The 27,415-nt window shown below is 42.6% G+C and overlaps 1 protein-coding gene across 4 annotated transcripts in view; it reads left to right on the plus strand.

Moving 5' to 3' along the window:
* ptpn4a (protein tyrosine phosphatase non-receptor type 4a) overlaps positions 1-27,415 on the plus strand; it is a 106,876-nt gene that overhangs the window by 13,452 nt on the left and 66,009 nt on the right. For all 4 annotated transcript variants that reach the window (XM_080786317.1, XM_080786319.1, XM_080786318.1 and 1 more), the window contains exon 2: positions 25,999-26,153. In XM_080786317.1, coding sequence (XP_080642443.1) covers positions 26,016-26,153 — 138 coding nt within the window. In that variant the 5' untranslated portion in view covers positions 25,999-26,015. The remainder of the gene's footprint in view (positions 1-25,998; positions 26,154-27,415) is intronic.

The raw sequence follows: 27,415 nt of genomic DNA on the forward strand, positions 1-27,415 counted from the left end.
TGCCCGAGACGATCATGTTTGTAGTCTGCACACAGCACTACTCGACGCAAAATAACAAGCTATTGGAAGCTATTTTTCGGTGGAACTGTTGAATCAAACAAAATTACCACAGTGTTTGGGGACATGTTCTGCTGTCTCTGTGGATTCATTGCGAGCAAACCGAGCATCATCATCCAGTAAAATGTCTCCTCTGACACATTTTTGTCTACAACAGGCCGAAGGCATGAGGAGAGAGTATGTTTTGCACGAGGAGAGAGTCCGTGTGTGTGTGTGTGTGTGTCCGTCCGTCCGTCTGTTCTCCAGCACCGTTAACCCAGTCGATGCCAAATTTTGCACACACACTCCCTGGATGCCAACGATGAACGGCCTGTTATAGTGCCACCAGGAGGCCGACTTTTGAAAAACAAATTATTTGATTACTCCTCCAGATTCTGTCAAAAATCGTTACACACTATCTCTATAGTCATGTGTTGAAGACGGATCTGTTCGATATTTCATATTCCATCTTAATCGGCCAACACAAAAAAATTAACTATTGACCGGTTCATGTCTGCTTTGTTTAGTTTTTTCTGAGTTGATCAGTGAACCGAAAACACATGCTATAGAGCGCGTGACATCATCATCATACCCGGAAGTTATGCGGGAATAGCTACTGAGTGGCAAAAAATACATCCCAACAGAAAAGTCCTATTTGATTGCATTAAATGACTTTAAACAACATTAAATTAACTTTGACACTCAATCTGCCATTCACTTTATGTATGCACATACGGTGACATCTATTTGTTCCCCGGTCCAAGTCAAATGAAGCACACAGGACATATTAGCCCACAATTATGTCTGCCAGACATGGCAGCCCAACCCCTTGCATCCAGCAGTCACCAACCCAGTAGTCACTTTGAGTGCCAGAGGTGTGTATAATCCGAAATTACTAATCCTAACCTAACCCTAACCGCACACGGAAGCCGCAGGTGAGTCTTAACCGCCCACGTATGTCGGACTATGGTGCTGCCCATCCGTCGCGGTCTAGAAGTTTACTTTATCGGCCAGCGGTTGGAAAAATAGTGGCACAAGCAGGATTCGATACCAGGAGGTGTGGGTTGGGACTGGGAGTCTAATGATTATCGAGGCAAGCCACTGTGGCTGGTGCTGAGATGGGGAGGTCGAATATGACAACTCCCAGCTCCTGTAAAAAGAAAGAAGCCCCGCCCAGTAGGGGAGGGGAAGGCTTGCCTACTGGGCAGAAGCCCATGATGGGTGATTTATCCATTCTGCTCAAAAGAAGCTATAGGAATCTGACCGGAAACAGGACATGTTTTTGCCACCTTCTGGAAAAGGGAACATTTATGCACACTTGCACAGAGCACTAGTGTTGCCATATCTGCATATTACAAGCGTCTTTGGGCTTGTTTATCTGTAAAGCCGCTTGTAAATATTGGTGGTTAGGTGTTCTGGGGTCTTGTTTGTAAGGTGTGGTTGCCCATTTGTTTAAAACAGTGGTCCTCAAACATTTTAATTACAAAAATAAATAATGTATTTGTCCGCAGACCCCCATCTGAAAAGATGTGGTGTGTGTGTGTGTGTGTGTGTGTGTGTGGGGGGGGGGGGGTACCTGGAAGGGACATTGCCTCCCCAGCCCCTCCCACCCTTCACTGGTGAAATGTTGGGGAGGAAAAACAGGCAGCAGCAATGGGCAGTGACGTGAGCCAGGCAGGTTGGAGGACTGTAGCTTGGTAAGCTATTCTATTGTCACACAGTCTTCTGCATCATCAAAGCTGTGCCAGCATGCCGGGGGGGAAAAAGCAACACACAAGTGCTCTGCTGTGTCAGGGGTTTACCGTTGCACTGGGAGAAAGTGATACTAGCAGAAACTACACACTTGGCTAAAAGATGGAGGATATTTGTGTCGGCTGCTGAGTAAATGAAACAACATGTTGTCTGTTCAGTTTCATATGTTGCATACGGATTTATGCATGTGAGGAATCGAGTATACAGTGGGTGTACTGTATTGAATGCCATACAGTAACTTAACTTGATCAAGTGATGGCCCAGCGGTTTTAGCACATGCACATTAGGCTACATGTAAAATTTGCAGTGTATTTACTTTTTACATATGCACACCAGTGGCACCACTCATGCACATGCATGCACGCAGCCAGTGACGTAGAGTCTGTGGGGGCTACGGCCCCCATGAGGAATTAGACCTTATGCCTCGGCCCCCATGAGGAATTAGACTTTATGCCTCGGCCCCCATGAGGAATTAGACCTTTATATTCGCCTCAGTTCCATTTGTACTGCGCCAGGTCGCACCGCGCCCGTTCGTGCAATTCTTGTCTTTGCATTGACTTTGTATGTAATCACGCCGCTCTAACCATCCACGTCTGAAAGCACCTTTAACACCTCTTCTGTCCTGGCCAGGTGGTGGGGGGTGTTGCCTGTCCAGTGTCCACATGTACACAATGCAGATCGGGCATTCAAATGCTAATCTGGTGGCTTGTTTTCACCTGCCAGGTAGGGTATGCATAAAGTACTGTACTCTGCTTAGGCTACTTGTTCACAATGAAACCACCACCAGCAAGAACACCCTGGCTGGCAACAGCGACAGCGACAGTGACAAAACACAGAACCTGCCGAGGCGGACAGAACTAGTGTCTGTCTACATTAATACTGCACCGCGCGGCACAGCGCACATGTCCTGAATTCAGTTATGAGTGTCATGGTAGTTGTTTGTGACATATAATAATACTGATCAGAAATTCACCAAAGCGACTAGCCTGGTTTAAGGAGTACCAGATGACTCGGTGCAATCATGGCCAACAAATCCCTCATAATATGGGGTCACGGTATTAACGGTGAGAACCCCTGGATTATAAGCATATCAATGCAAAGGGATAAAGAAAAGTGATTCTCCCACTTTACAGTAAGGTGTACTATGTAGGCTGATGGTGTTGGCAACTTGGCATGTTAGCACATGCAGTAACTTAATATTCATAGCTACAGTTTGCACAGCAACATTTTTCTTTTCAACCTCATTTTCTCCTGCATGTAAACATTGTATAGGTTGAGATCCACCAGTCAGATAGGACAATTAGGGCTGTATTTTGCGTGCCTTAAGTACCAGGTCTTATTCCCTAACTTGAGTAAACTAAAGACCTTGAGGCGTGATCTATGCCATTTGGCTATTCTGAGTGGCCAAAGAGCATTGATCACGCCTCCAGGTCTATAGTTTACTCAAGTTAGGTAATAAGACCTGGTACTTAAGACACACAAAATACAGCCCTTAGTTTCCTGTTTTGTCAACCGCTAACTGTTTCACCCATCTTCACCTCTTTCTCTCCATTTACCCCCCTTAGATTTAGAAAAATCTTGAACGTGAATCATTTAGATTTTTTTTTAACACAAATCCTCCCTTCTGGGGGTCCCTGCCACAAACATCTCCAGATAGGAGTCTGTGACAAAATGTATAGGTCTTAATGGGTCTATCTTCCTCCAGTGGTAAAGTGAACGTTGAGTGTTTCCCACGGTGACGGCACCTCTAACTCTGCCATAGTGTTTCATTGTTTCCCCACAACCCAAAGAGTCGGCAGCAGACTTGTTAGTTTCCACTACAGGTGGAAACTATAGGGTTTGCACTGCAGAGCGGCAAGGCAATTTTGTCTCTGTGAAAGACAAAAGAGTGAGGCTATGGGGCCGGGGCAACTTTGCAGACACCAAACCTAAATCCCGTCGTTCTGTTCTGAGACTGAGGAGGTCGTGAAAATCACACTTAAGACTCCAGTATGTTCTTTGTGCCGAGAGCTTGATCTCCTGCAGCTGCCTGGCTGAGATCTGACAGCTCTTGTCACAGTGACAGAACACATGCAAGGTTTACCTGCATAGATGAATTGCTGGTGTAGTAGATTGAAATCTTGTTGATTTATTATAAAACAGATCTCTAAGCTATTTTTGTCAAGTATTTTGAACTAAGCCTTTATTTTGGGTATAAAGCAATTTTGGTATTTGGAATATATTCTTTCTTTTTTTTGTCCATTTAAAACAGTTTGACATTATTATACTACCTACAGCATCACATAGATCGATAGTTCTAGGATCGCACTACACTGCCACCCCACAGGAAAATCACTGGCACCAAAATTATGTATTTGAACGGTGCCCAAGCCATTTGCCCATCAACCAATCAATCAGGATTGTAGCCAAGCAACTTCCCCTTGAATCATGGTTTATCCTTTTGGCCTTCCACTCACTCTCCTTCCCTTCCAATGTTCAATCAATCATATATTAACCATTTAAAAAATGGTGTTTCATTTACTCAAACATTAGACATGTTTAGTGGTCAGACGTAACAGAAACAATTCACACCCGTGTGAAGTGAGGGGCGCTCCTATCATCATACATCTCATTCTGGCCAATCACAGTCTGCGTGCTCACTTTTCCGTCTTTTCTTCACTCATTACTAGCTGCTATGCAATAGCAAGCTGAATCTATAATCGATGTGCAAGCTAGTCCAGTAGTCCCATAGAGTATTAAAAGGATAGAGACTGAACCGGAGCGACAGCCCCGCCCCCCCGCTATTCATTTCAGTGGAAGTTGCTCAGTGGCGTTTTGAAGCACCCGGAAGAACCGTCTACTTCCGCGTTTTTTTCCGATTTGGACACCACATTTGTCCAAAATGCGGAATGAGTGGACTTTATGAAATAATATAGCGGACGTATTGACCAATTCCAATTTTATGATTAAAGCGAGAGAGAGAGGTTCTCTGCAGGCTGCAGTGGAGGGTGGGAGGGCTAAGGAGAGACTTGTCTCTTCTCTTCTCCTCAGCGTGTGACCCCGTGCGTGCATTTAAAATTAACCAAACGGATAATTTGTTTTTTACATACAATCATCAGAGTTTTAGCAGGTGCATGTACCGGTCTTGGCTGAATTAAATTTTACAAGGCACGACACTCAATGCATTATAAACAGCTCCTACTTTGCTCTCTTCTTTATCCACGCGTGGGGACACACAGGAGAGTTGTCATGGTTGCTTTAACCTTCTTATATTAATTTGATTTGAGCTTTGCGTTGAGGTCAACACTGTTGTCTAGTATAATTATATATTATAAGTATAATTGCACGCTGGTGTTTTCATTCAAATCAGCGCAAGGCAAACCAGGATGGGCTTGCCTTGTGCTGCTCATCCTAAACCAGCATAATCATCACACAAGTAACACAGCCGTTCATGCCGCTGCAACACTAACCTGATCCTAGGTCAGCCCAAACTTTAAACAGAACTTTTTTTTCCCCTGTTTTTTTTACTCCTGCGCAGCATGAGTGCACATGCAGCGGACAGAGAGAAAGAGTCTCTACAGTCAGACTGGCACACAATCACACACTGATTGAATATTTTATTAACATTTGCAACAACAACAACAAAAAGCACAGATCGTACACAACTACACACACGTCACACACACAGTAGCCTACGGGTCTTCTCGGATCCACTCGGACATTACACATAATGATTGACAGACCAGAGATCCGCGGGGGATACAGCCGATTCCGACTCTGCCCGAGTGATTACGATAAAACTCGGCTCCGCTCGGATCCACTCGGGTATTTTCGGAGTCTGTTGTATCTCTCGAGTATTGCACAATGTCTGACATCTCTCTACCAGCCATATACAACGGGTGTCCCCCGTGGCACGATCATTAAGCGATGCTCACCCAATTTGCCTCCTCACTTTTCCGTCTTCAATGCGCCCCTTAAATATACATACAGTTCTGTCAAAGGCAACACAGATTCATTGTGCAGTCCGCCCTAAATGAGGTTCATGTAAAAAAAAAATCATACTAAAAGAAAGAAACGTCAAAGGACCGAAAGGGAGATGGTGATGGAGGACAAAGAGAAAGAAAGGAACACACACGTGTTTGCCTTAGAGATCGGAGTTTTCTGAATTATGCATCAAGCAGAATCTCTTTCATCAGCAAAATGGAGCTCTATTAGTACTGGCCACATCCATGGTCTGACTCTGAACACACACACACACACACACACACACACACACACACACACACACACACACCATGAAAATACAATGCATGCATATTGCAGAGTAGTATGCAATTCTTCTCTCTGCTGTGCTCTGGCACTGAGTCAGATACAGGTCTACAGAAACATGCTGAAGGCACTAAATGTTTCTCTCCAAGGTGAACATGTGTGCTCAACACACAGAGACAATTAAGTGTTTGTGTGTGTGTGTGTGTGTGTGTGTGTGTGTGTGTGTGTGTGTGTGTGGTAGAGTAATGGCATGTTGACATACTTTACTGTGTGTGTTCTTTTAACAGCGCTCCCTTATCCTCCCAAGGATGGAAACACTTTGAAACGGGGGGTTATTATTGGTTTAGGGCTAGGTTTACAGTTAGGGTTTAGTTAAGGGTAGGTTTAGAAAATACATGGAAGTCACTGGAATGTCATCTAGGGTTGTATGATTATGACAAAACATTCTTATGAATATTTTACTCAAACTTATTAATAATTAGTTGGGAAATGTTTTTTAATGACTTTGTTGCTTGTTGTGCTTTCTCTGTGTCATACTCAAATAGTAGCCTCTATGTAATTATTGTGATGTTTTATTTGTCCTTGGATTGGAGAGATGCACAATATTCCTGGTTATTAAGAATTCTGTAGGCTACTGGCGAGTGGTCAGACAAAGGCAAGTTGCAACAGCTGGCAAAATAAGATTAATGGTCAGGTTTCACCTACTACCTTTATATCATTGTGAAACTTACAATCGCAAATTTCACACTGGATACCAATCATTTTTAGGCTGCATTAGCGGGCTAACATTTTTCAAAAGGTTTTCAAAATCTTTCAAAAATGGCCAATGCTCAAGCTTAACCAATTTTGGGCGGGAACCCCTTTTGGTGTTAGCACTATGTTATGCTTTAGCTATTGAAAAATAGCAGGTCTGCTATTTTTGAAAGATCGAAGAACGACTGACATAGAAACATAGCTTTTTCAGAAAACTGTCAGGATGTAGAAGAAGACATTTTTAGAATCTGATCTCAGGTAAAAAAAATGCAATTAATTAAAATGGGTTAAAATAGAAAAAACATCGGGACACATTGGCTGAAAAATAATGATGAACTGATGTGGTCATGAAACGTTGCTCGTGCAATATGGAGCGGACCCTCATTGAAAGCTTCATCTCGGACGGGATTTTTCCAGGAAATGGTTGTCACCCTTGAGGCTGACGGCCTAATGATAACCCCTCCTCTACCTTCTATTCCTCCTGCCTATACTCATCTCTCAGTCTAAATGCCAACTCGGGACATAATTCTGTTTCTCAGGAAAGAGCTGGAATAGAATGTATGGGTCGGGGATTTTCTCAGAAAAGAGGCTTGAGCATGATGATGTGAGTCAGGCTGCAGGCAGTCGGCAAATCCTGAGTGCAGATTCAGATTGGATTCAGAGTTTTTGAATATCCATAAGCAGATTGGTTCAGTAATTTGAATATCCAGAGCTTGCAAGAATATGAGTATTGTGGAACAGAGGATAAATAAACCACCTTTGTCTTTTTACATCAAGTTCTTTTCACATGATTTTCCCTCATTAACAGCAGATGCAAACTCACAACGGTGTGAGCTTGTAGGTGTGGTGTTTGTGTGGTTAAGTAAATCACATGCTCTTGAGGGGCTGAGGTTGAAATTGAGATGGTAGTTTCCAATATTACAATCTTGTGTTGCACAAATGAGCTAATTCTACATCCTCTCTTGTGCGATTAGAGGAAACAATAGGGTGTGTGTGTGTGTGTGTGTGTGTGTCATTTTGTGTCCTTGAGGGGCTTTCATAGTGTCTAATATAGAGCCTCATTCACTTGCAACCCTTTAATCCCACCCATAAAACACGTGTACACAGGCAGGGTTTCTGAGTATAGTATTTAAAACCTATGGTGGTGTTATGACTCTGTGTCCGTCCAACTGGCGGACATAATCCGCCAGTCATAATCTATGAACAGCTTTGTGTTTATCTCCGTTTAAACACAAAATGTGTTTGTAGCACGGAATGTGATGATTTGATTGGCTGATTTATGATGACGTTCTGATAGGTAGTTCAGATTGAACATGATATAATATGATGTATAACTCCACTATTTGACTTTTTTGATGACATCGGTATTGGCAGTTATTCAGTGACTTTTTAAGCGGAAATAGCTGATCAGGAAAAAAAAGCTGAAATAGAAAATCTACAAGCTTGCGATTATCTCGAATAATTACGATCACACAATTATGTAATAATTGTGACAGGGCTAGTGGTTAGAGTGTCCGCCTTGAGACTTGGAGGTCGGGTCATACCAAAGACTATAAAAATGGGGCCCAATTTGCTAAGCAGGGAGCTTGGCACTTGGCATCAAGGTTTGGACTGGACCCTGCGACATACAAGCATCATCCATCGAGCTGCCTTCCGCTACAGAAACAGAGATGGGCTACTGCCCTATGGGCCATGTGGCTCGGCAAGACTTACTTTACAAGTTACGGTAAATGTTACAGTAAACTTTAATCAAGGAGATAAAAGAAACGTCTCTGATAGTATCCACTCATACACACACATTATATGCCCATATATTGAGATCTCTGTATCTGTCTACCTGTGTTCCTTTCATGACCTGGAGATTCTGTTGTCATCAGACCAGACCAGTGTTTGACTAGTTTTGGAGGGGAGCTGGCCCCTCCTATGCCCAGCTTTGTTATGTGACACGTAAGCTTGTAGATCTGCTCTTTCAGCTTTTTTTATTTCCACAATTATGCAAAAAGAATTACGATAATCGACGATTATGTAATAATTGTGACAGGCCTAGTGCCCAGCTGTACAGCTGAGCCCTTTGGCACTCCTAGCCTAGCTTAGCATATAGCAGCGTGTGCTGTGTGTGTCGTGCGGAGCACCTGGACTCCCTGCTGCTACAGCTGGCAGTTCAGGAATGTGCAAGGTCGAGGTGGATGCGGGTGGAAATTCGCAGCGTGCTCAGAACACGACCCCTGGTAACATTTAAAGGTGCCAGCGTCAGCAGGAAGGCAAAAAAAAATACAAGAAAATCGGGGATGTGCTGCTTTAATCAAATCTGCCTAGCTGTTTCTCCTCTCTTTCCTTTTTGTGTGTAATATGTGAGTGTGTTTGTGTGTATTGCTGTAGAGAGGTGGTTCGTAAACTTAGCTCGAGACCCAAAAGACAAATCATATTTCTCTGGGACCTGAACTAGTGAAATAGCAGATCTACAAGCTCACAACGCGGTGTGAAGTGACTCATTGTGAGCTTGTAGATCGTCTATTTTCTAATAATTACCTCTCCTGTAGCCGTGCTCGAGATAACAGGATTCATTTACCTTTGTACAGGTAGCCAGGGACGAGATCCTGATATTTGATAAATTGGCGTTAATCCAGACTCCTTATTTTCACTCAGTTGTTAGCCACCGCTAGCATCCATGTAAGAAACAGACAAAATCCCTGCGTGCACACCTGCACGCTGTCTTTATTGACCTTTTATTCTTGTATGTTTAAGCCTCACATGTCCATATATGGGCACACTCCCTCGAGTCTTTGCCGATGCTAGGACTCGATGTCAAGTCTGTTGGTCCCATATACAGAATAGATGACCATATGTGGGCATAGCGATTGGATCTTGGACAACCAGATCTCCATACATGCCCATATTTATGGGCATATTGGGTTGATTTATGGTTATATCTGAGTAAGTTTGACATGCGGGCGTATTGGCTTCATGGCTTGTTTATGGTTTTGTCTGACGTGGCTGTGGTCTTGCTTTCAGACTCTTACTTGAATTGGTAATGTCAAACGTCTGGAGGGAATAAACCACAAAATTAGGGCTTTTTGGATTTTTACTTGAATGCTCTGCTTGCGCACAAGTAGGCCATACATGGCCTACTTGTGTGTTGGCATCTCGAGAGAGTGCATTTCTAGTTCACTTATTTCAATTGTAAATATTACTGATACAGGAAGTAGTAGTTTGTATGTGTACACTACAAACAGTTCAGCCTTTTGCATTTAAATGTATCTGTGCGTTAATTTGTTGAGATAATAAGAAGTATAAATCTGTGATGCTTGCTTTCTGTCATAGTATTTCCAGACAGCAATAGTAAGAGCTTACAACCGTTTTAAGCACACGAGTGGAGAGTGTGTCTTACTGTAGCTATAGAACAGCTATGAGTGACTCAAGGGGGGGAAGGCGCTGGTGGGGCTTGTTGAGTTGGGATCAAAGGTCATGGGAGTTGTGAACAGGGCGTAGACCAGACCAGGGGTGGTCAGCAATTATTTTCCAGAGGGCCATACAAAATTTGATGTAAAGTGAGTAATGGGCCATACATTAGATTAGACAGTTGAATTGAGATTTGAAACACAGTTCTGAATTATGTTAAAACTGCATGCGTTTGGTATCCAGTAGATATGACTTTACACTAAGACCGGGTCCTTGCATCACAAGTTCACAACACAAGCATTTTTGTTCCATATGTTAGGTCTACGGCTCTACGCCACACATGGGCAATGCGTGGCGTCGCCTCGATAACACATGTGCACACGCGCACACAGATTGGGGTTTTGGTTTTCGCTGTGTCTCCATCTCCCTCATTCAGACATGGCAGATTTAATTTCAGTATGTCATTTTGTTTGGTCTGTGTTTTCAAAGTATTCATTACAAAAACTCCCAGCTCTTACGTACGAGCTAAGCTGCTTTCACTGAGTAGCTTCGGCAGTTGCAAACCCACAGCTAGTGCTTAAGTTCAAAACAGTGTTTTCCATTCCTGGGCCAGGATGCACACTCTGGTCACAGGAGTTCTGAGTTGAATTTATGATTTAACAAATATATATATATTTTTTATGATCCCTGTAGTTGCCAATGCCTCTGTCTTGCCACAGATTTTTAGGGCTCTGGTCCTCGAAGTCAGACCTCCATGGGACCTGAGGGGGTTTCAAGGGGTCCCTCGCAAAATGAGAAGTTTTAACACTTAAGACCTATTTTCTTTTCTTTCTGAAAATCGATTAATCGGCGGCATCCCTATTGTGTCTGTGTATGCCTGTCTATCTGGCTGTCTGTCCCTTTAGCACAGAATGTGCTCATATGATTGGACATCATGTTTTTGACATCATTTGACGTCATCATTGTGATGAAAGGCACCACTCACTTCACACAAGTGTGATTTTTAACTACACAAATCTTCCCTTATGGGGAACACAATCTTTTCAGATGGGGGTCCGTCCAAATATATATATATCAATTTTGTCATCCTTAAGGACAAAGTTTGAGAACTACTGTGTTGGGGGTAATACAATATTAACTTTCAAAACCGGTTAGCATAAATAAACAAATGTTTAAAGAGGCCCCTGGCCCTCTCCCCTGAGATTAAAACATTTTGAAATCTCTTGCTTTTCCCATATTGTGGGCAATGGACTGCAGCAGTGACGGCTTCACTCACATCCAGGCAGGGGACTGTCGTATCAGCAGGGCTGAAGCCAGGAGGCGTGTGTTGTGGTGGGCAGGCCTTTCATATCAAGGCTGCTTGGTCTGAGAGGAGGAGAAATCTTAGAAGAAGTTGGCAGAGGGAGTTTAGCTCCCCGGATTAGACAATTGACATTGACACTGAGTGAAAAAAATGGGTTACAAAAATCGTGGGACGGACAGACAGACAGACAGACAGGCAGGAAGGCAGGCAGGTAGGCAGGCAGGGGTGGAGAGATGAGCAGAATAATAAGACGTTGCATCTTTATCTCTCCGTCTGGTCTGAAGATGAGTGCAGGTCTCCACTCCAGACTGAGCTGTTTGAGATGTCTGTGTGCTTCCCTCAGTGTAAACACAGCCCAGACGTTTGACATGCTCCGTCAGGTTTTAGCATTATTTTAGAATCCTTGAACACATACAGATTATCTAGTATTCTGTAGCGTAGTATAAACTCCTTACAAAAAGTTTGGAAACTTAACTTCGGTCAATCATTTCTCCCCTTCAACAATACCAGTTGGTATTGTATTTTATACAATTTTAATCGTTGATTAATGATTAGTCACATTTACATACAATGAGGTACTGTAAGGATCATGCAATTGAGTAATGAACGTGGCTAAACGTGTGGGTAGCAACGTAGCACCCCCCAAAATGTGCCAAAATCCCCCAATATGCTTCTATTTATTTGTTTGTTTATTTGTTTACTTACATCACTCTGTAATAGATGGAAGTGCTGTTCCTTGTTGCTGATTTGCATAATGGTCTTGCCAAGGTGTTTGTGTGCCTGTGTGGTTTGTAGGGCTAGTGGCAGTGCTAGGGCAGCACACCTAACCTTAACCCTCTCCCAACCCTTAACGCACCCCTCACCAACCTTAATTCAGTAGTTTTAACGCACCCCTCACCAACCTTAATCCAGTCAGACCAATGCTATGTCTAACCAAAGTATGCCTCCCCTGTAGTCCAGGTTTTTTCAGACGGTATACCATAATTGTACATTAGCTATAGTATACTGTAGCTAATGTATAGGCTATACTATATGCTCTCACGTGGTCAATGGATGAAATGATGACGGTATACGCATGTTTTAAAAAACTTTGGCATGGCATATTAAGTAACGTGTATATATATACTGTAGACGTAGCGTATGTCGGTAGACAACACCACTGGCTTGGGGTGTACGCAATCTTAAATCAGGTACTGTACACATCATTTCCCCCTAAGTTTTCAGACTTAACCTTAAGTTAGGCCTACTATAAAACTAAGTCAGTTGTAGGGAAATCAATCACTGAGTGTAGACTTGCTGGTTCTCCATTTAATTAAAGGGAAACTTCACCCTTTTTTGCAAAAAATATATGTTAATGACGTTTAGAAGATTTAGAACACTTTCCCGGGGGTCTGTAAGTGTGTAATATGTGGTTTTAGATGTTTTAGATTTTAGCAGTGAGCCCAGTGTCTCTGATGTCATGGACACTGGTCACTTACTTCCTGGACTACATTTAGATTGGCTACCAAAATGAGGTGACCTCCCCTCATGTTCTCTCGGCTCAATATGAGTTGTGTGATATGCAGTGGAAAGTCACGAGGGAATTTATCCCTAGTCTATGCGTAGTTGCCTCTAGGCAGCCTTTGGGAAAAGGGGAGATTCAGAAACTGCAATATTTTAACTTGTTCTCTTGACCAGGGGTTCTCAACCTTTTTGGCTGGGGACCTTCGGAAATGCTTTGGCCATGCCCAATTCAAATTAACGGCTACAATACCCTTAATAATAGAAAATACATTATAAATAAATACTGTAACCAGATATAATCGTTAAGGAAAGTTTATGTATAGGCTCTAGGTACGTAAACACTTAATTTCCATTTTTCCAGCCATTCAGTTGCATATACAATTTACAATTTACAATTTAGGCATTTAGCAGACGCTCTTAATCCAGAGCGACTTACATTAAGCAAGAACAAAAGCATGGGAATACATCACATAAAGACATTTATCATGAAACATGCGTAGCTAAGAAAGTAACAGTGGAATATCTATAATGAAACTATACATATAAGCTATACATCTATACTACTATGCTACACATATGTACTATGACGTGCTATGACTACTAGAATTGCTATCTAAGGGGGTGGGGTAAGTGCTATGGGCCATGATGGAGTCTGAAAAGGTGGGTTTTCAGACTGCGGCGGAAGATTGGGAGTGATGCTGCAGTTCTGACTGCAATGGGAAGTGCATTCCACAGTTTTGGAGCCAGAAGGGAGAAGAGTTTGGGACGTGTGGAGCGTTGTCCCGGCGTTTTTAGTGAGGGTACTTCCAGCTTCCCTGCGTTGGCTGATCTGAGTGAGCGGGAGGGCATATAATAATGATGATAATAATAATACTTATTATTATTAATATTATTACATATTCAGAAAATCTGGCGACCCCCCCAAACAATTTGGCAACCCCCCCCCCCCCCCCTGGTTGAGAACCCCTGCTCTTTCTTGACCCTGCTCATTTTGAATCGCTACCAATCATTTAAGAGACCTGAATGTATGCCGTTTGATGTGTAACTAGCTTTGACTATTCACTTGCTGATTGATTGACCTAGTGTCTTTCCATTGGACCGTTATTCTTAGATTGAAAACTAAAAAATACACCATGAAGTTATTATATTACAGCAGTGAGGCCTGTTGGCTCACTGTAACTGTACCAACTGAAATGTCGCAAGAACATAATATCAAATGCCTGGACAAGCTAAAACAAAGTTTAATCCAAGGTTATGTTTGATGTGGAACTAAAATCACTTTCACACATGCACTGTATTATGGAAGATTTCCGGACCTTAAACGGAGGGGCTGTATGTATGAACGCAACGTTGGCCAAAGAGTAACGGCTACAACCTGAGAACCCAATAATGTTACAGCTTCGTTCAGGATAGTTTTATCTTTTACCACAGACTGGTACAAACTGTTAATACACAGATTTAAGACCTTAAAGGAGAATACATTTCTTACGTCCCCACCAAAGAGGTCCAGGTGTTATTTTGTGCAAAAGTGCATTATTGGCTATTTCCCCTAATATATTATAAGCCCACAATGGGGTTTGGGTTTTTGTGCTAATTCGCTTATTTCCATCGAAATAAGTAGTAAAGTGTGCCGCTTGGGATACTATTTACATTATGAAGAGAGGATATATACAAACAAAATGTATTTTTGAACCATGGAAATAAGCAAATTAGCACAACACCCCATAGCCCCATTCAATGCAATTCATTGAGGGATTATGGTAGGGGAAATAGCCAATAATGCGCTTTTGCACAAAATAACACCTGGACCTCTTTGGTGGGGACCTAACAACTACAAATAAAGGTAAGAAAGCCTTCTAGTATGGAATTCTCTTTTAATGTTTTGTCAGAGATGTGACACTTCAGGCTTTATCAGTGACTGTTCATCTACATTATTTCCCCCACAAATTTGTCTGATTGGTTTGTTCCTGCGTTATCCTCATTTCAACCCATGTGCTGGAACATTGTCATTTTCTTTGTCAAGTCTTTCAGCAGGACCAGCTTCCACTGTTGTCGTGTTGCCATTTTGCCAAATACAGAGTTTTTCTTGTTTGCCTCTGACTGACAAGCTTTTGATCACCAGTGGTTAAAAGACCTTGGGGTCCTTTTTATCCGGGCCATGTCCCATTTGTAGCACATCTTTGTGTTGTATTTAGAACACAACTTGTTATTTTTCACAGTGTTCATTTGGTGCTGTCAGTGTGTTATTAATTAATCCTAGGGGGGAACAGAGGCACACAGCTGTAGACCACCTTAAAAAGACTTGCACCTCTGGTTTGAGGGTGGCAAGTGTTAATGTTTATTGGAAAGCAAATTATGGTTTTGCAAGTTTAGCACAGCAGCAGAATCGACACAACTGGTACTAAAGTACTTAGAAGGTTGGCTTAATGAAAAGGGACAGTGCACCACAAGATCACTGGCTTGTATTGTATTTTATTATGCCAACTTGGAAGGCACCCTACAGTTTGTGGAGTATGTTGCCAGTTAGATAGACTAGATGGCATTAGTCAAACTGGCTGTCAGTAGTCGACTGTTGGTTTTTGCAGAATGATGAGAATCTATCTGATTCACCTACAGCAGGAGCCAGGGACACTTGGGGATCTCATTGGCGCCTGTGTGGAACTCGGGGAAAACATTATTTGCCAACCAAGTGTGCCATTTCACCACCCTCAAACTAGAGGCCATAGCATAGTAATGGTGTGTGCTCCAAACTTTAGTTATCAATAGCGTAATAGTTGGAAGAATCTGCCGTTTGTTGTGTTCAATGAGTGGCATTGACATTATTGGCCAAATAGCCAAATTGTTAACTTCAGTGCCATTGTGGTGTGTATACCTGTCCGTTCTCTGCTATGGCGAGTTACACCAGGCATTGTGGACACTGTTTACATTTCCATTTGTGATGTACAGTACACAGTCATTTAGACCTTCAGCCACAGAAAAACAATATGGCACATTTTTACTAGAGGTGTGAATCTTCAATGGCCGCAGGTTTCAATTACAATTTATTGACAATGAACGCTGATAATTTGTTATTCAATTTGATCTTGATTCGTCTCATTTTTCTATATACAGTAGCCTATATGTTTGCACATTATGGGCCCTATCTTGCCTTACCCCTTATGCCAAAAGGTTTTTGGAAATGTTTTGTATATTGAAAAACATAAATTGTCACCTTTCGCTACTAGTTCATTTGTAGATAAAGATTATTTTACAAAAGATGCATTAACCACTTCAGCCCTAAATATTCAATACAATATTTTTATACATTTGAAAACTTATTCTGCACTTTTGGTACTTAATGTACATTTTAGATGCCAATCTTTTTGCACTTTTACTTGAGTAGATTTTTTATTCTGGACTTTTACTTGTAACATAGTATTTCTACATTGCAGTATTGATACTTTTACTTAACCCATTCTGGGCGGGAACCTCTTTTGGTGTTAGCATTATGTTATGCTTTAGCTATTAAAAAATAGCAGATCTACAAGCTCATAGCACGCTACGAGCTTGTAGGTCTGCTATTTTTGAAAAATCGGCTTTGGTATTTTCTATCTGTACAGAGTAACACTACGCTAGTCATGGACTACTCATGGTCTCCAGTACCTGGGCTTTGGTGTTTTCTATCTGTACAGTGCAGGTATGGTCGTTACTGTGTAAACTGGCTTTGTGATTGATTGCAGCTTACATAGCTTGTCTCCAGGGTCTGGAGCAGAGCTAACCAGTAAACCAGACAGAGTGGCGAGGACAGAACAAAAAAAAAGAAAAAAACGTGAACAAATGGCCGGCGATTATGGCGTTTGTGTAAGAGGTTGTGTTCATTTACAACGGCACGATGACATAAAATAGGCACTGATAGCACCTGATCTATAAATTACTTGGGTGGCAATCAATCAACAAGAGAAAGTGATTGATTGTATGACATGATTTCCACAGCCTTGTTTCCTTGTTCAAAGTTCATATATATATATATATATACTGTATATATATATACTGTATATATTCCTTTTTTAAGAAATACAATAATTGGGGTAATGGAAGATATATGTTTTCAGCTCCTTGCTTCCTGAAAACGTTTTTATTGATGAATAATATGCACATTGGGCGTGGTGTTGAGAATAACAGGCCATGGTGTGGTTTTTAAGGAACTGAGAGCTGCTCTGATATGACTGATCTATACATCCAGTCATCAAGGCGGACTCAGGCCCTTCATTCATGTGCTCCCAGAGGTGGGTGTGCACATCTTTCAACAGAAAGTTCTGCTGCTAAGGTTCAGCAAATCATGTTGATGTAACTGAATTGTGGAGAAACTGAGACCAGAGGAAGTAAACTGAATCGTAAAATTGACTCTGGTGATCAATACAGTTCTGACTCTCTCTGACACACAGGGCGCATGTACAGGCAGGCTGCTAGCGCAAGAGACACTACAGTCTGAGTTATACTTAGTTGTGTGTATTTTACGAACACCAAAAATAAATAGCCAATTTCCAAGCTCAGCTGGCATTTGCAACACTGGCATGCAACTCAGTATTTATCATGCTGCTGCTACAGCAATGCTCCCCTTGAAGAGGAATTGTTTGTCAGAGTTGGGCTTGATCCACGCTGTTTGGAAGAGTAATTCAGTAGCTGCCCTTATGCTGACCCTGCGAAATAAAGCAGGTCAACCCCTCTGGTCAGAATGCTGGGTCAGATGGCAATGTTGTTCCAGAGATGGGGAGAGGTTCAGTGTCTTGCTCAAGGGCACCCTGACGCAGACTGAAATCTTGAATCAGAATCTGCTTTATTGTCACGTAGCGTTATCATTAGCCTATGCTTTTGCTGATTTGACTGTTGAAGTGACATACAACAGTTTGAGAACTCAAGGGAAATATTACAAAATACTTGTACAAAGTTTATGCTGTTGCGTATGTATTCTACAGCAACAAAAGTTCAGAAACGTAACTTTGGTCCATTATTTCTCCACTTTAATAATACCAATTTGTATTGTATTTTATATCATTTTAATCATTGATTTTATTTTTCACCTTTACAACAAGGTATAGCTTGTAAAAATCGGGCGTTCGTGGAATGAACAACACAGCTAAATGCGTGGGTTGCGTCTCCAAAGAAATAGCCAAAATGGCAAGTGGTTGGCATTCACCCTTGCTTTGCGTTGCTTAGTTGATTGGATGATTGCACTCTACCACAGTAATAAGGAAAAACCAACACATATTGACCATTTTTACACTTTATTATTTTTTCACTCAGTGTTATGGAACTCAATAGTGGGTGGAAGATGCAAATGCAGCTGCAACAGCTTGGCACCTCCTCATGCTGGTCATGCACCAACCTATAGCCAAGTTTTGCTCTGGGATGGCATCCCATTGCTCAACCCGATTTAGTCAATGTACAGCATGCCCAAACTGATCCACAAGTGTTCAGTTCTGGACTCACGCCAGGCCATTCCATCCGTGATGATCCTGTCTCTGTGGTGTTGTAATCCTGGAGGATGATGTTAGGTCCTATAGATTCTGAAGATTTGGGATTGCCACTGGCTCCAGAATCTCATCCCATTATCTCACTGCATTGAGGTTGTTGTGGAATTGGTCCGAGCCACACACAATGCCTTTTTGCAATATATCTACACACAAGTGACAGTGTGAACAACAGTACTTTACCACAAGCAAGCTAACCTCCCGTATATAAGCAGTGCTCTGTCTATGGCTTTACCATCAGGCAGGGCCACACATGCAAACATATAGGGCTCTCCCTAAAGGAGGTCATAGGTCAAACACTGACCGCATTCCCCAAGAAACAACCTCCTTTATATACCCCACACCCCCCATTTACACACACACACACACACACACACACACACACACACACACACACACACACCCCCCTCCACCACCCTGCAGAATAAAATAACCTTCTGCCTACTGTGTGGTTGTTCATTCGGTTGCCCTACATATTAATGGGAAAATACAGCAGTGAGAGACTGGGAAGGGGGATGGTTGGATAAGAACTGTGTGTGTGGTGGTAGAAGGAGGTAAAGGAAAAATATGCAGGGCTCCATCTTGTGCGACCCCTACCCTTACCCCCTATTCCTAAACTTATTTGCCATTTTTTACTATTTTAAAACATTAAAAAATAGTTCAACTAGCTCAATCTACTAATCTATCTAATCTATCGACACGTTGTTAGTTTGTAGATCGGCTATTTGTAATAAATAAGTTTAGGGATAAGGGGTAAGGGGTGGCGCAAGATATAGGGTGCAGAGTAGAGGGGGTGGAGGTGCGATGAAAAGGTGAGAGATCAGGGGTTGGTGTGGGAGGATAGTGGGTGGAGGTGGGTGAAAGTGGGTTGAGGTGGGTGGCTTGTGTGTTCACTGAAGTTCAGAATTTCGGAATGGTGGTGTTTTATAAGCACCACTGCACCACCATTCCAAAAAAATACATTTAGGAATGGCGAGGTTTTCGGAATGGAGGCCTGTCCCCAAGCTTATAACTTGTAAGCTTGTAGATCAGATATTTTCGCTTTGTTATTAGTTATTATTAGTGTGACAATTAATCGTCAACTTAAATGTGTAATCGTGACGGGCCTGCTGATGTGTTGCACAATAATGTGTAACTGTGGCACAAGGTGCTGTCTGATTCAGCTTGCCGCTGTTTGCCAATTAGGTGCCTTCCTAGATGTACATCAATTGAAGCCTATTATTTAATGCTACCCTTAACGCCATTGGCGTAGCCCTACGGCAATTGCGCTTTTGTAGTGCATTCGATCGATCAAGTCATGAGGCTATTTACGTTAGCATCGGGTTGCTAGCTGTTGTTGTCATAACACTGGGTCTTAGATCTTAGATCGTCATCACCATAAACACCCCTTCTATCTGTATCTCCTATTCCTTGTCCCAGATGGCATTTTTGGTCAAAACCAGGTTTATTCCACTCCAGGGAGACGACGATGTGAAGCCCTCCACTGCACTAGCTCAGCTCCGTTGGCAACAGAGGACCTGACCAGGCACCGTCCGACTTCCTATTTTATGGAAGTCTGGAAATGTGGCTTTTCAAAATAAGAGCTTAACTGAGCAAAATGCTGGCGTGAATTATATCATAATTTGTCAATAAATGCTAGCGCTGTAAGTGTTAAGCAGCAACTTCTCCCCTGAGAGAGAGGGAAAGATCTAAAGTGCTCCCCTTTTTTCAACCATTTATTACTAAAAAATCACATCGCTCACCAGCTACACACACACACACACACACACACACACACACACACACACACATCTGTAATTGACCACCTGTTGGTCGTGGCCCAGTTTTCTTTGCCTCGTGAACCACTGCGGAGGCTCCATAGAATTCCTCTGGGCTTCCTAACTACTTGCCTCTTATCATTCTGGAACGCCAGCAGGGAAAGAGGAGCCATGCATCCCAGCCCAGCAGGATGTCACAAGTAGTTATGTGCCTGAGCGGATGAATACGTGTTGTTGGGCTTTACCTTTTGTCTGAGTGGGTGAATTGATGAATTAATGAATTGAATGGATAGAGGCTATGCACGTGACATCATCATCATACCCGGAAGTTATGCGGGAATTAGTGCGGACCCCAAAAATACATCGATTAATCGATTTTCGTTCGATAAGCACGGGAGAGTATCTTGAAATACAATTTAGAGTATTTTATTATAAAACAAACGGCCCATTTTGGTCCGCGAGCCATGCTGCTTGCGCCTCGCAACGCCTCCTCCGTCCTCACGTGTTAACAAGGAAGTCAACAAGTGCAGCTAGCCAGCTACTACAGTCATGCCGCCCTACTACAGTCCACGACCACTGTCGTGGTGGAAAAATAATGTGCCACGTTATCCAAAGTTGGCACCTAGTAGCGAAGAGGATTCTATCCATCCCTGATTCCCTGCCGCTGCCACTACAACCCCATCGTAGCGCATCTTCTCCAAGCCCACTGTGTGGACATTTAGTGGCCCTCTTCATCATCAAAGTTGCCCACCCCTGATATAGAGGTAAATGTGCCTCATATTTCAACAATATAAAAATGCTTATTTGATTTGAGTCGCGCCTTCGAGGCCTCGCGCTAGACGGCATTTTTTTATTCTTTGAAATGGGGGTCTCCCCCTCTCTCTCTCTCTCTCTCTATCTCTCTCTCCCCTTTTAATTGAGATATTAACTATTTAATTACATATTTCCATTTTGCACCAATATTATACTGCCATGTCTTGACAGTGTTGCTTTTTACAAATAAAATAAGTAAATCTGCTTGCAGCGATTTTTTTCAACTTATTATTATTATTTTACTAGCCAACCCTGTAGCCTGCTGAATGACTTTTCTAGGTGTGTGTGTGTGTGTGTGTGTGTACACAAGACAGGAAGGGTGCAGGGGTGTCTGTGTTTGTAATAAGCTGAAGTGGACAGGAAGTGGCACGCTACTTGGAGAAATACATGTGTGCGCGCCCACACAGACACACACACACACACACACACACACACTTCTTTAAGTTATCATCAGGTGGCCGGAACCCACGACCGGTCCGGAACCTCCGGCGCCCTGGAATGAGGACTTATTCCTTCTAAACATTAAAGTTGCATTACATTTCATTGCTTCTCCCATCCTAACATTGAGAGCAGAGTCTAATGTGCTAGCATGGATCATATGGCTCAGTTGTAGAACAACTACCAGGCTTTCCTCTGTGGTGGAAAAGCCTGGTGACGCCAGGTTAAGCTCCACCCAAAATAACGACAAACTGAACCAAGTTTACAAATGTGTATCAACCCTGATAAGAGAGAGACACACACACACATAAACACATAAAGCTCTAACACTGCTCTGCACACGCACGCACACACACACACACACACACACACACACACACACACACACACACACACACTCCAGCCCCTGTTTGTAAGCCCTGCTGACGGGCAGGAAGCAATAATGGTAGCGTGCTTCCGGAGGCTTCTCTCCAGGGAGGGAGAGGGGCTGTCTGTCCTGTTGAGCTAAAAAGAACAAAACAGAAATGGCACAGCAGAACGACAGAGTAGAACAGAATGGAACGGCACAGAATAGAAAGTGCTTAACACAGAAGGATAGAGCGCCATCGGGAATCACGAGACTCGCAACATTTCTCTCATTGTCTTTACAATGGCGGACAAGAGTTGGAAATAAAAGAGGATAGAGACGGGCAATGTAGACACAGAAATGTTGGCATGCAGACACGGTCGCCCCCTGTGTGTGTTCTCTCTGCATGTGACGACAAGGACCCCATGCTGGTAGCAGGGGAAAGACACAGATGACTAGAGCAGTGGTTCTCAACCCCCCCCCAAATCATATTTGATCTGGGGACCCCCCACCCTGACAAGAACTTGGAATTGTAGGAGTTGGCATTACATTTAGTTTGACTCAGTTCCACAGATGAATATTGTGAAAGTAGCGTTGCGAGGCGTTGTGAGCTTGTAGATCGATTGTTTTCACTATTTGTGTCTCTTTTTTTATATTGTTGGCCAATTTGGCCAATGTTTGACCAGTTTTTATAGTATAGTTTGTTGAATACTTTTGATGCTGTAACAGTTTCCTTTACAGTTTTTTCTTTATTTTTTGGTATCTTAAAAGTCCACTTTACTGTCAATTTTTTTAAATAATAATAATACAAATACAAATCCCAGGGGTGTTCCGACCCACATGTAGAGATGCACTGGACTAGAGCATGTCCGTCATTCCTTCTACCTGGCTCAACATCTACTATTCATCTCTCCAGTGGTACCTTCTGTCCATCTCACAGGCTGACAGCAATGTGGTTGACATGTGCAATGTGTCTATATGAGACCATTAACTCTCTGCTTCCCAGACTGACAGTGATGTGGTTGGCATGTGCCATGCGTCTGTGTGTGACCCGTTCTCTCAATGATGTGGTTGGCATGTGCCATGTGTCATGTGTGCATTGCCTTTCTTGTCTCTCTTTCTACACGGAAAACACAAACATGTGTCGGTTCATAATAGAAATGTGAGAAACGTGAAGATTGTGGTTTTTCTCCCCTCTCCTAGTTCATTCAAAGCTTTATTTATTCACCCAAAGACATTGAGGTTGCCCTCAATGTCGTGGAGAACTCGTATCACATCAGTGTGGGACTAATCTAATGGGACTAGTGTATGGTTTAGGTTAGGACACTCTCAAAGTGGTGTCCGTCCCCAGGGGTCCTTGAGGAGGTTCCAGGGGGGAGGGGGGTCCCCAGTCAAATCGGTTAATAAAGAAGTCATTTTAACTTGTCCATTTATATGTAGGCTATTAAAAATAGCAGGTCTACAAGCGACACATCACTTTGTGCTGCCATTTTTGAGAATGTTTTTAAAATACATAAATGTTTCGAACATTTTGAATAATTTTGAATTTTGATACTGTACAATATTCTCTTCTGGGGGTCCCTGGCACAAAACGAAAAAATTTCAGATGTGGGCAAATCAGCAACTCTGCAACACAAGTTCTGAAACTTAATTTTGGTCCATTATTTCTCCACTTTAATAATACCAATTGGTATTGTATTAATCATTAGTCACCTTTACAACGAGGTATAGCTTGTAAGGATCGGGTGCTCATGGGGCAGCTAAAGTGTGGCTAGTGCCTCCAAAATATTTGCCAAAATGGCAAGTGGTTGGTATTCACCCTTGCTTAGAGTTGCTTATTGGATTGATTGCACTCTCACACAGTAATAAAAAAAAACACATTTTGCCATTTTTACACTTTATTAATTTTACACTCGATGTTGGGGAACTCAGTAGCGGGTGGAAGATCCATACGTAGCCACAATCAATGATTAAAACGATATAAAATACAATAACAATTGGTGGTATTAAAGTGGAGAAATAATGGATCAAAGTTAAGTTTCCGACCTTGTTGCTGAGTTTACAATACATCAATCTGGGGGTCCTTGACACAAATAAGTTTGAGAACCACTGGTTTAGGAGTCATGGTTGGGGTTAGCGATACTGTAGTAGGGTGAGGTTAAGGAAAGAGCAACAGCACTATGCGATGGCGAGAGTTTGGGTCAGGAGGGTAAACAGACTAGACGTCTGCTAGTCGTCGACCAAGCTGCGGTGTATTTTTAGCTGTGCTAGTGGCAGGGCACTGCATGGCTATGTTGGGCCGTCGGTTAGTCTGACAGTTTGACCCAAACAGGATATCTACAATAACCTAAACGTTGTTCTATTGCCGTACAATTTACTGTGCACCTTTCATTCTCCCGGAGCTTTTCGAAAATGAACCCTATTGACGTTTTTTTGACCACATCTTGGCCTTTTGTCTAGTGCCGTCCTCAGGCCAAAATTACTTTTTTTCTTTTCTTTTTTTAAGTTGGCAAATGTTAGTCGGTTCACTTTTGCTACTTTTGTACTCATGTTATGTCATGTTTTTAAAACGATGACTGGGACGAAGATGTATTGACCTGGAAATATTGTTCCTTTATTTGCACCCTAAAAATATAAACAGACTCTGACTGGCCTTACTGCCTTCTTTCTTTTTTCATGAAAGGAGTGTGTGTGTGTGTGTGTGTGTGTGTGTGTGTGTGTGTGTGTGTTGCTACAGTTGTGTATACATACGGTACTCAAATTCTGTTTGTGAGGGGGATTGTGTGTTTTTTATTTTTGAGTGATGCAGACACCCTGGCTGCCTGGGTCCGTCCGAGCACGGAAATAGCGTTTTTTCACTGTCACTGTTGCACTTGCATGCACACACGCACAGGGCAGTACAGTACAGCACCACGCAGTTCAGACGGGTCTGATTTTTTTTAAACTAAGGGTTGCCCACCTCAGCTTAAATAGGGCCTTAAGCGAAGTGCAGACAATGACATTTTTGTGATAGTTGTGATGAGCAATGAGCATGTCACTGGTGGGCCCCCGTGTGTGCGACATGCATGGCATGCATGTGTTTTTAAGCGCAGATGTGAACGATTGATCTGATCGCTGTGGGACCTCAAAGGGCCACTTCAAGCATGAAGAGAAAGACACACGCACGCACGCACACACGCACACACGCACGCACACACCGTGCATTAACCATCTGCCAGTGGCCGTAGGAGTCTGTGATGATGTGTAATGACAAGTCGCTGGGACATGCAGAGACCTCCATATGCACACACAGCACACACACATGGCTTGTCCACTCGGATATGTATGTTGTAACACCTCATGTTCAGACTCACTTCTATCATGTGTGTACATACAGTACATCATGCATGTACGACGTACAGTTTGGCCTGTCACAATTATTACATAATCGCCTCATCACAATTATTTGAGATCATCACAATTATCTTTTGCATAATTGTCAATTGTTTCCATGTTGAAAAATGTCCATACATTTTCAAACATTTTTCAAAAATGGCAGAAATGGTAGATCTACAAGCTTAGTTTTTGTAAAAAATCTGAGAATCTTAATCTCCCTCAATGTCTAACATACAAATCTACATTTTGCTGATATACAGAAATAATACAAAAGGCATATTGTATTCCTTAATCAAATATTTATTTGACAAGACTTGGTCTTGTATGTCGCAAAAAAGTAAAGTTTTATTTTCTGTTTTACACACCCTTAAGTTATAATTAAATAATATTTTGATCATAAGACCCAATAATACTGAATGTCAAGTCTTTCAGAATATGTAGGACACACTACAGCACTATGGCATATTAGGAGTCCAACTAGTACTAGTCGTTCTCAAATGTTTGCAAAGACCCCCCTTAACTCTGAGAGTGTACAAATGGAACCAAATGGACCCATAAGGTCAGGGTCCATTTGGAGAGTGTTGGTGAACACTCTAAGAGTTACAGACTTGTTATTCAGGATTATAGCTAGCTCTTTATGTGTTACCGGTGATATTATTGTAAATGCTACCATAAGCCAGCATGGCGATGGCCCATGCCTGTTCTGTTTTTTTTTACTGACATGTTCTCTCTCTCTCTCTCTTTCTCTGGTTGCCGTGCGTGCAGACCCTGGTAGGAGCGTGATGAGCGCGCGCTTCCGCTTGCCTGCCGGCAGATCCTACAATGTGCGGGCGACGGAGCTGGAGCGGGACAGGCAGCACACGCAGGTGGTGTGCAACATACTGCTGCTGGACAACACGGTCCAGGCCTTCAAAGTCAGCGTGAGTACAACTCGCACTGTGTGTGTGTGTGTGTGTGTGTGTTTGCGCGCGTGTGTATCCTCAGTGAGAATGTACAAACATTCCTGTTGTCATTCCATTCATGTTTTCATCTCTGTGATGATGAGCAAGTAGACCGCTAGACCTACTGCACATGGAAACAGAGCTGCTACCTTTAAACACGTCTTAAAGCTGTTTTTTTATTGTTATTGTGTGTGTGTGTGCGTGTGATTGTTTTCCTGGTTGACTGAGCTGAGTTGTATGACATTACATGGATCTCTGTCTCTCTCTCTTTCCATCCATGATCCATGTGTGTGTGTGTGTGTGTGTGTGTGTGTGTGTGTGTGTGTGTGTGTGTGTGTGTGTGTGTGTGTGTGTGATTAGATGACAGTATGAGAGGGGAACTTCCTCCTGTGACTGTAAAAACCCAATTCCTTTAATCCCCTCTGACACATCACATCCTGTGTGTGTGTGTGTGTGTGTGTGTGTGTGTGTGTGTGTGTGTGTGTGTGTGTGTCTTGTGGGCCGCCCTGCTTGGTGGAATACTTGGCATTCCACAGCTCATAGGAGCCCCCCTGAAAGCAGCAGCCTGATCAAGTACATACACGCACACCCAAACTCTGTGTACCTGTATTGTATACAATCTCACAGATGTATGACACAGTTACACACTAGGACTGGCCCCGAATTGGTTCACTGGTGTTATAAATGAATGTTCAAACCTTTGTTTTATTTATTTGTTCATTTGTTTATTAGTTTATTTTTAGTACAACATACTTTTGGAATTGTTAGTTGTCATATCAACACTTAGGCTTGACAGCAGGTTAGGGAATGTCTATTGCTGAACACAACCCTATATCACAAAATGTTTGAAAGTTACATGGGTAATACATTTTTTGTTTTTGCTGCACCGTCCTTGAAGCTAAATCTGTGATTGTGGTGTTGCTAGTCAAAAGTGAGGACGCTGGAACGAGTTAAGATGTCTAGCTGTGCAGTTTTTGTCTACAAAACGTGTTTGTAACGCAATTTGCATTGAAGAGAATGGAGACATTCTCAGAACTGTCATTCTGTCACTCAGTCAGAGGGTCCCCTAGTTCAAATTCTGTACCAGAGGGTCCCCTAGTTCAAATTCTGTACGTCAAAGTGCTTCCATAGTCACAATGCGTGAAAGAAGTAGACGAGAAATGTTCTCTTCTTGTTCTCTCTCTGGCTGGGTGTGTGTTGGGGGGGGGGGGTGGGGTTAGGTTGAAAGGTGCATATTTTGT

This window comes from Protomyctophum bolini (genome assembly GCF_963924005.1).
Source record: "Protomyctophum bolini genome assembly, chromosome: 16".
NCBI lineage: Eukaryota > Metazoa > Chordata > Actinopteri > Myctophiformes > Myctophidae > Protomyctophum > Protomyctophum bolini.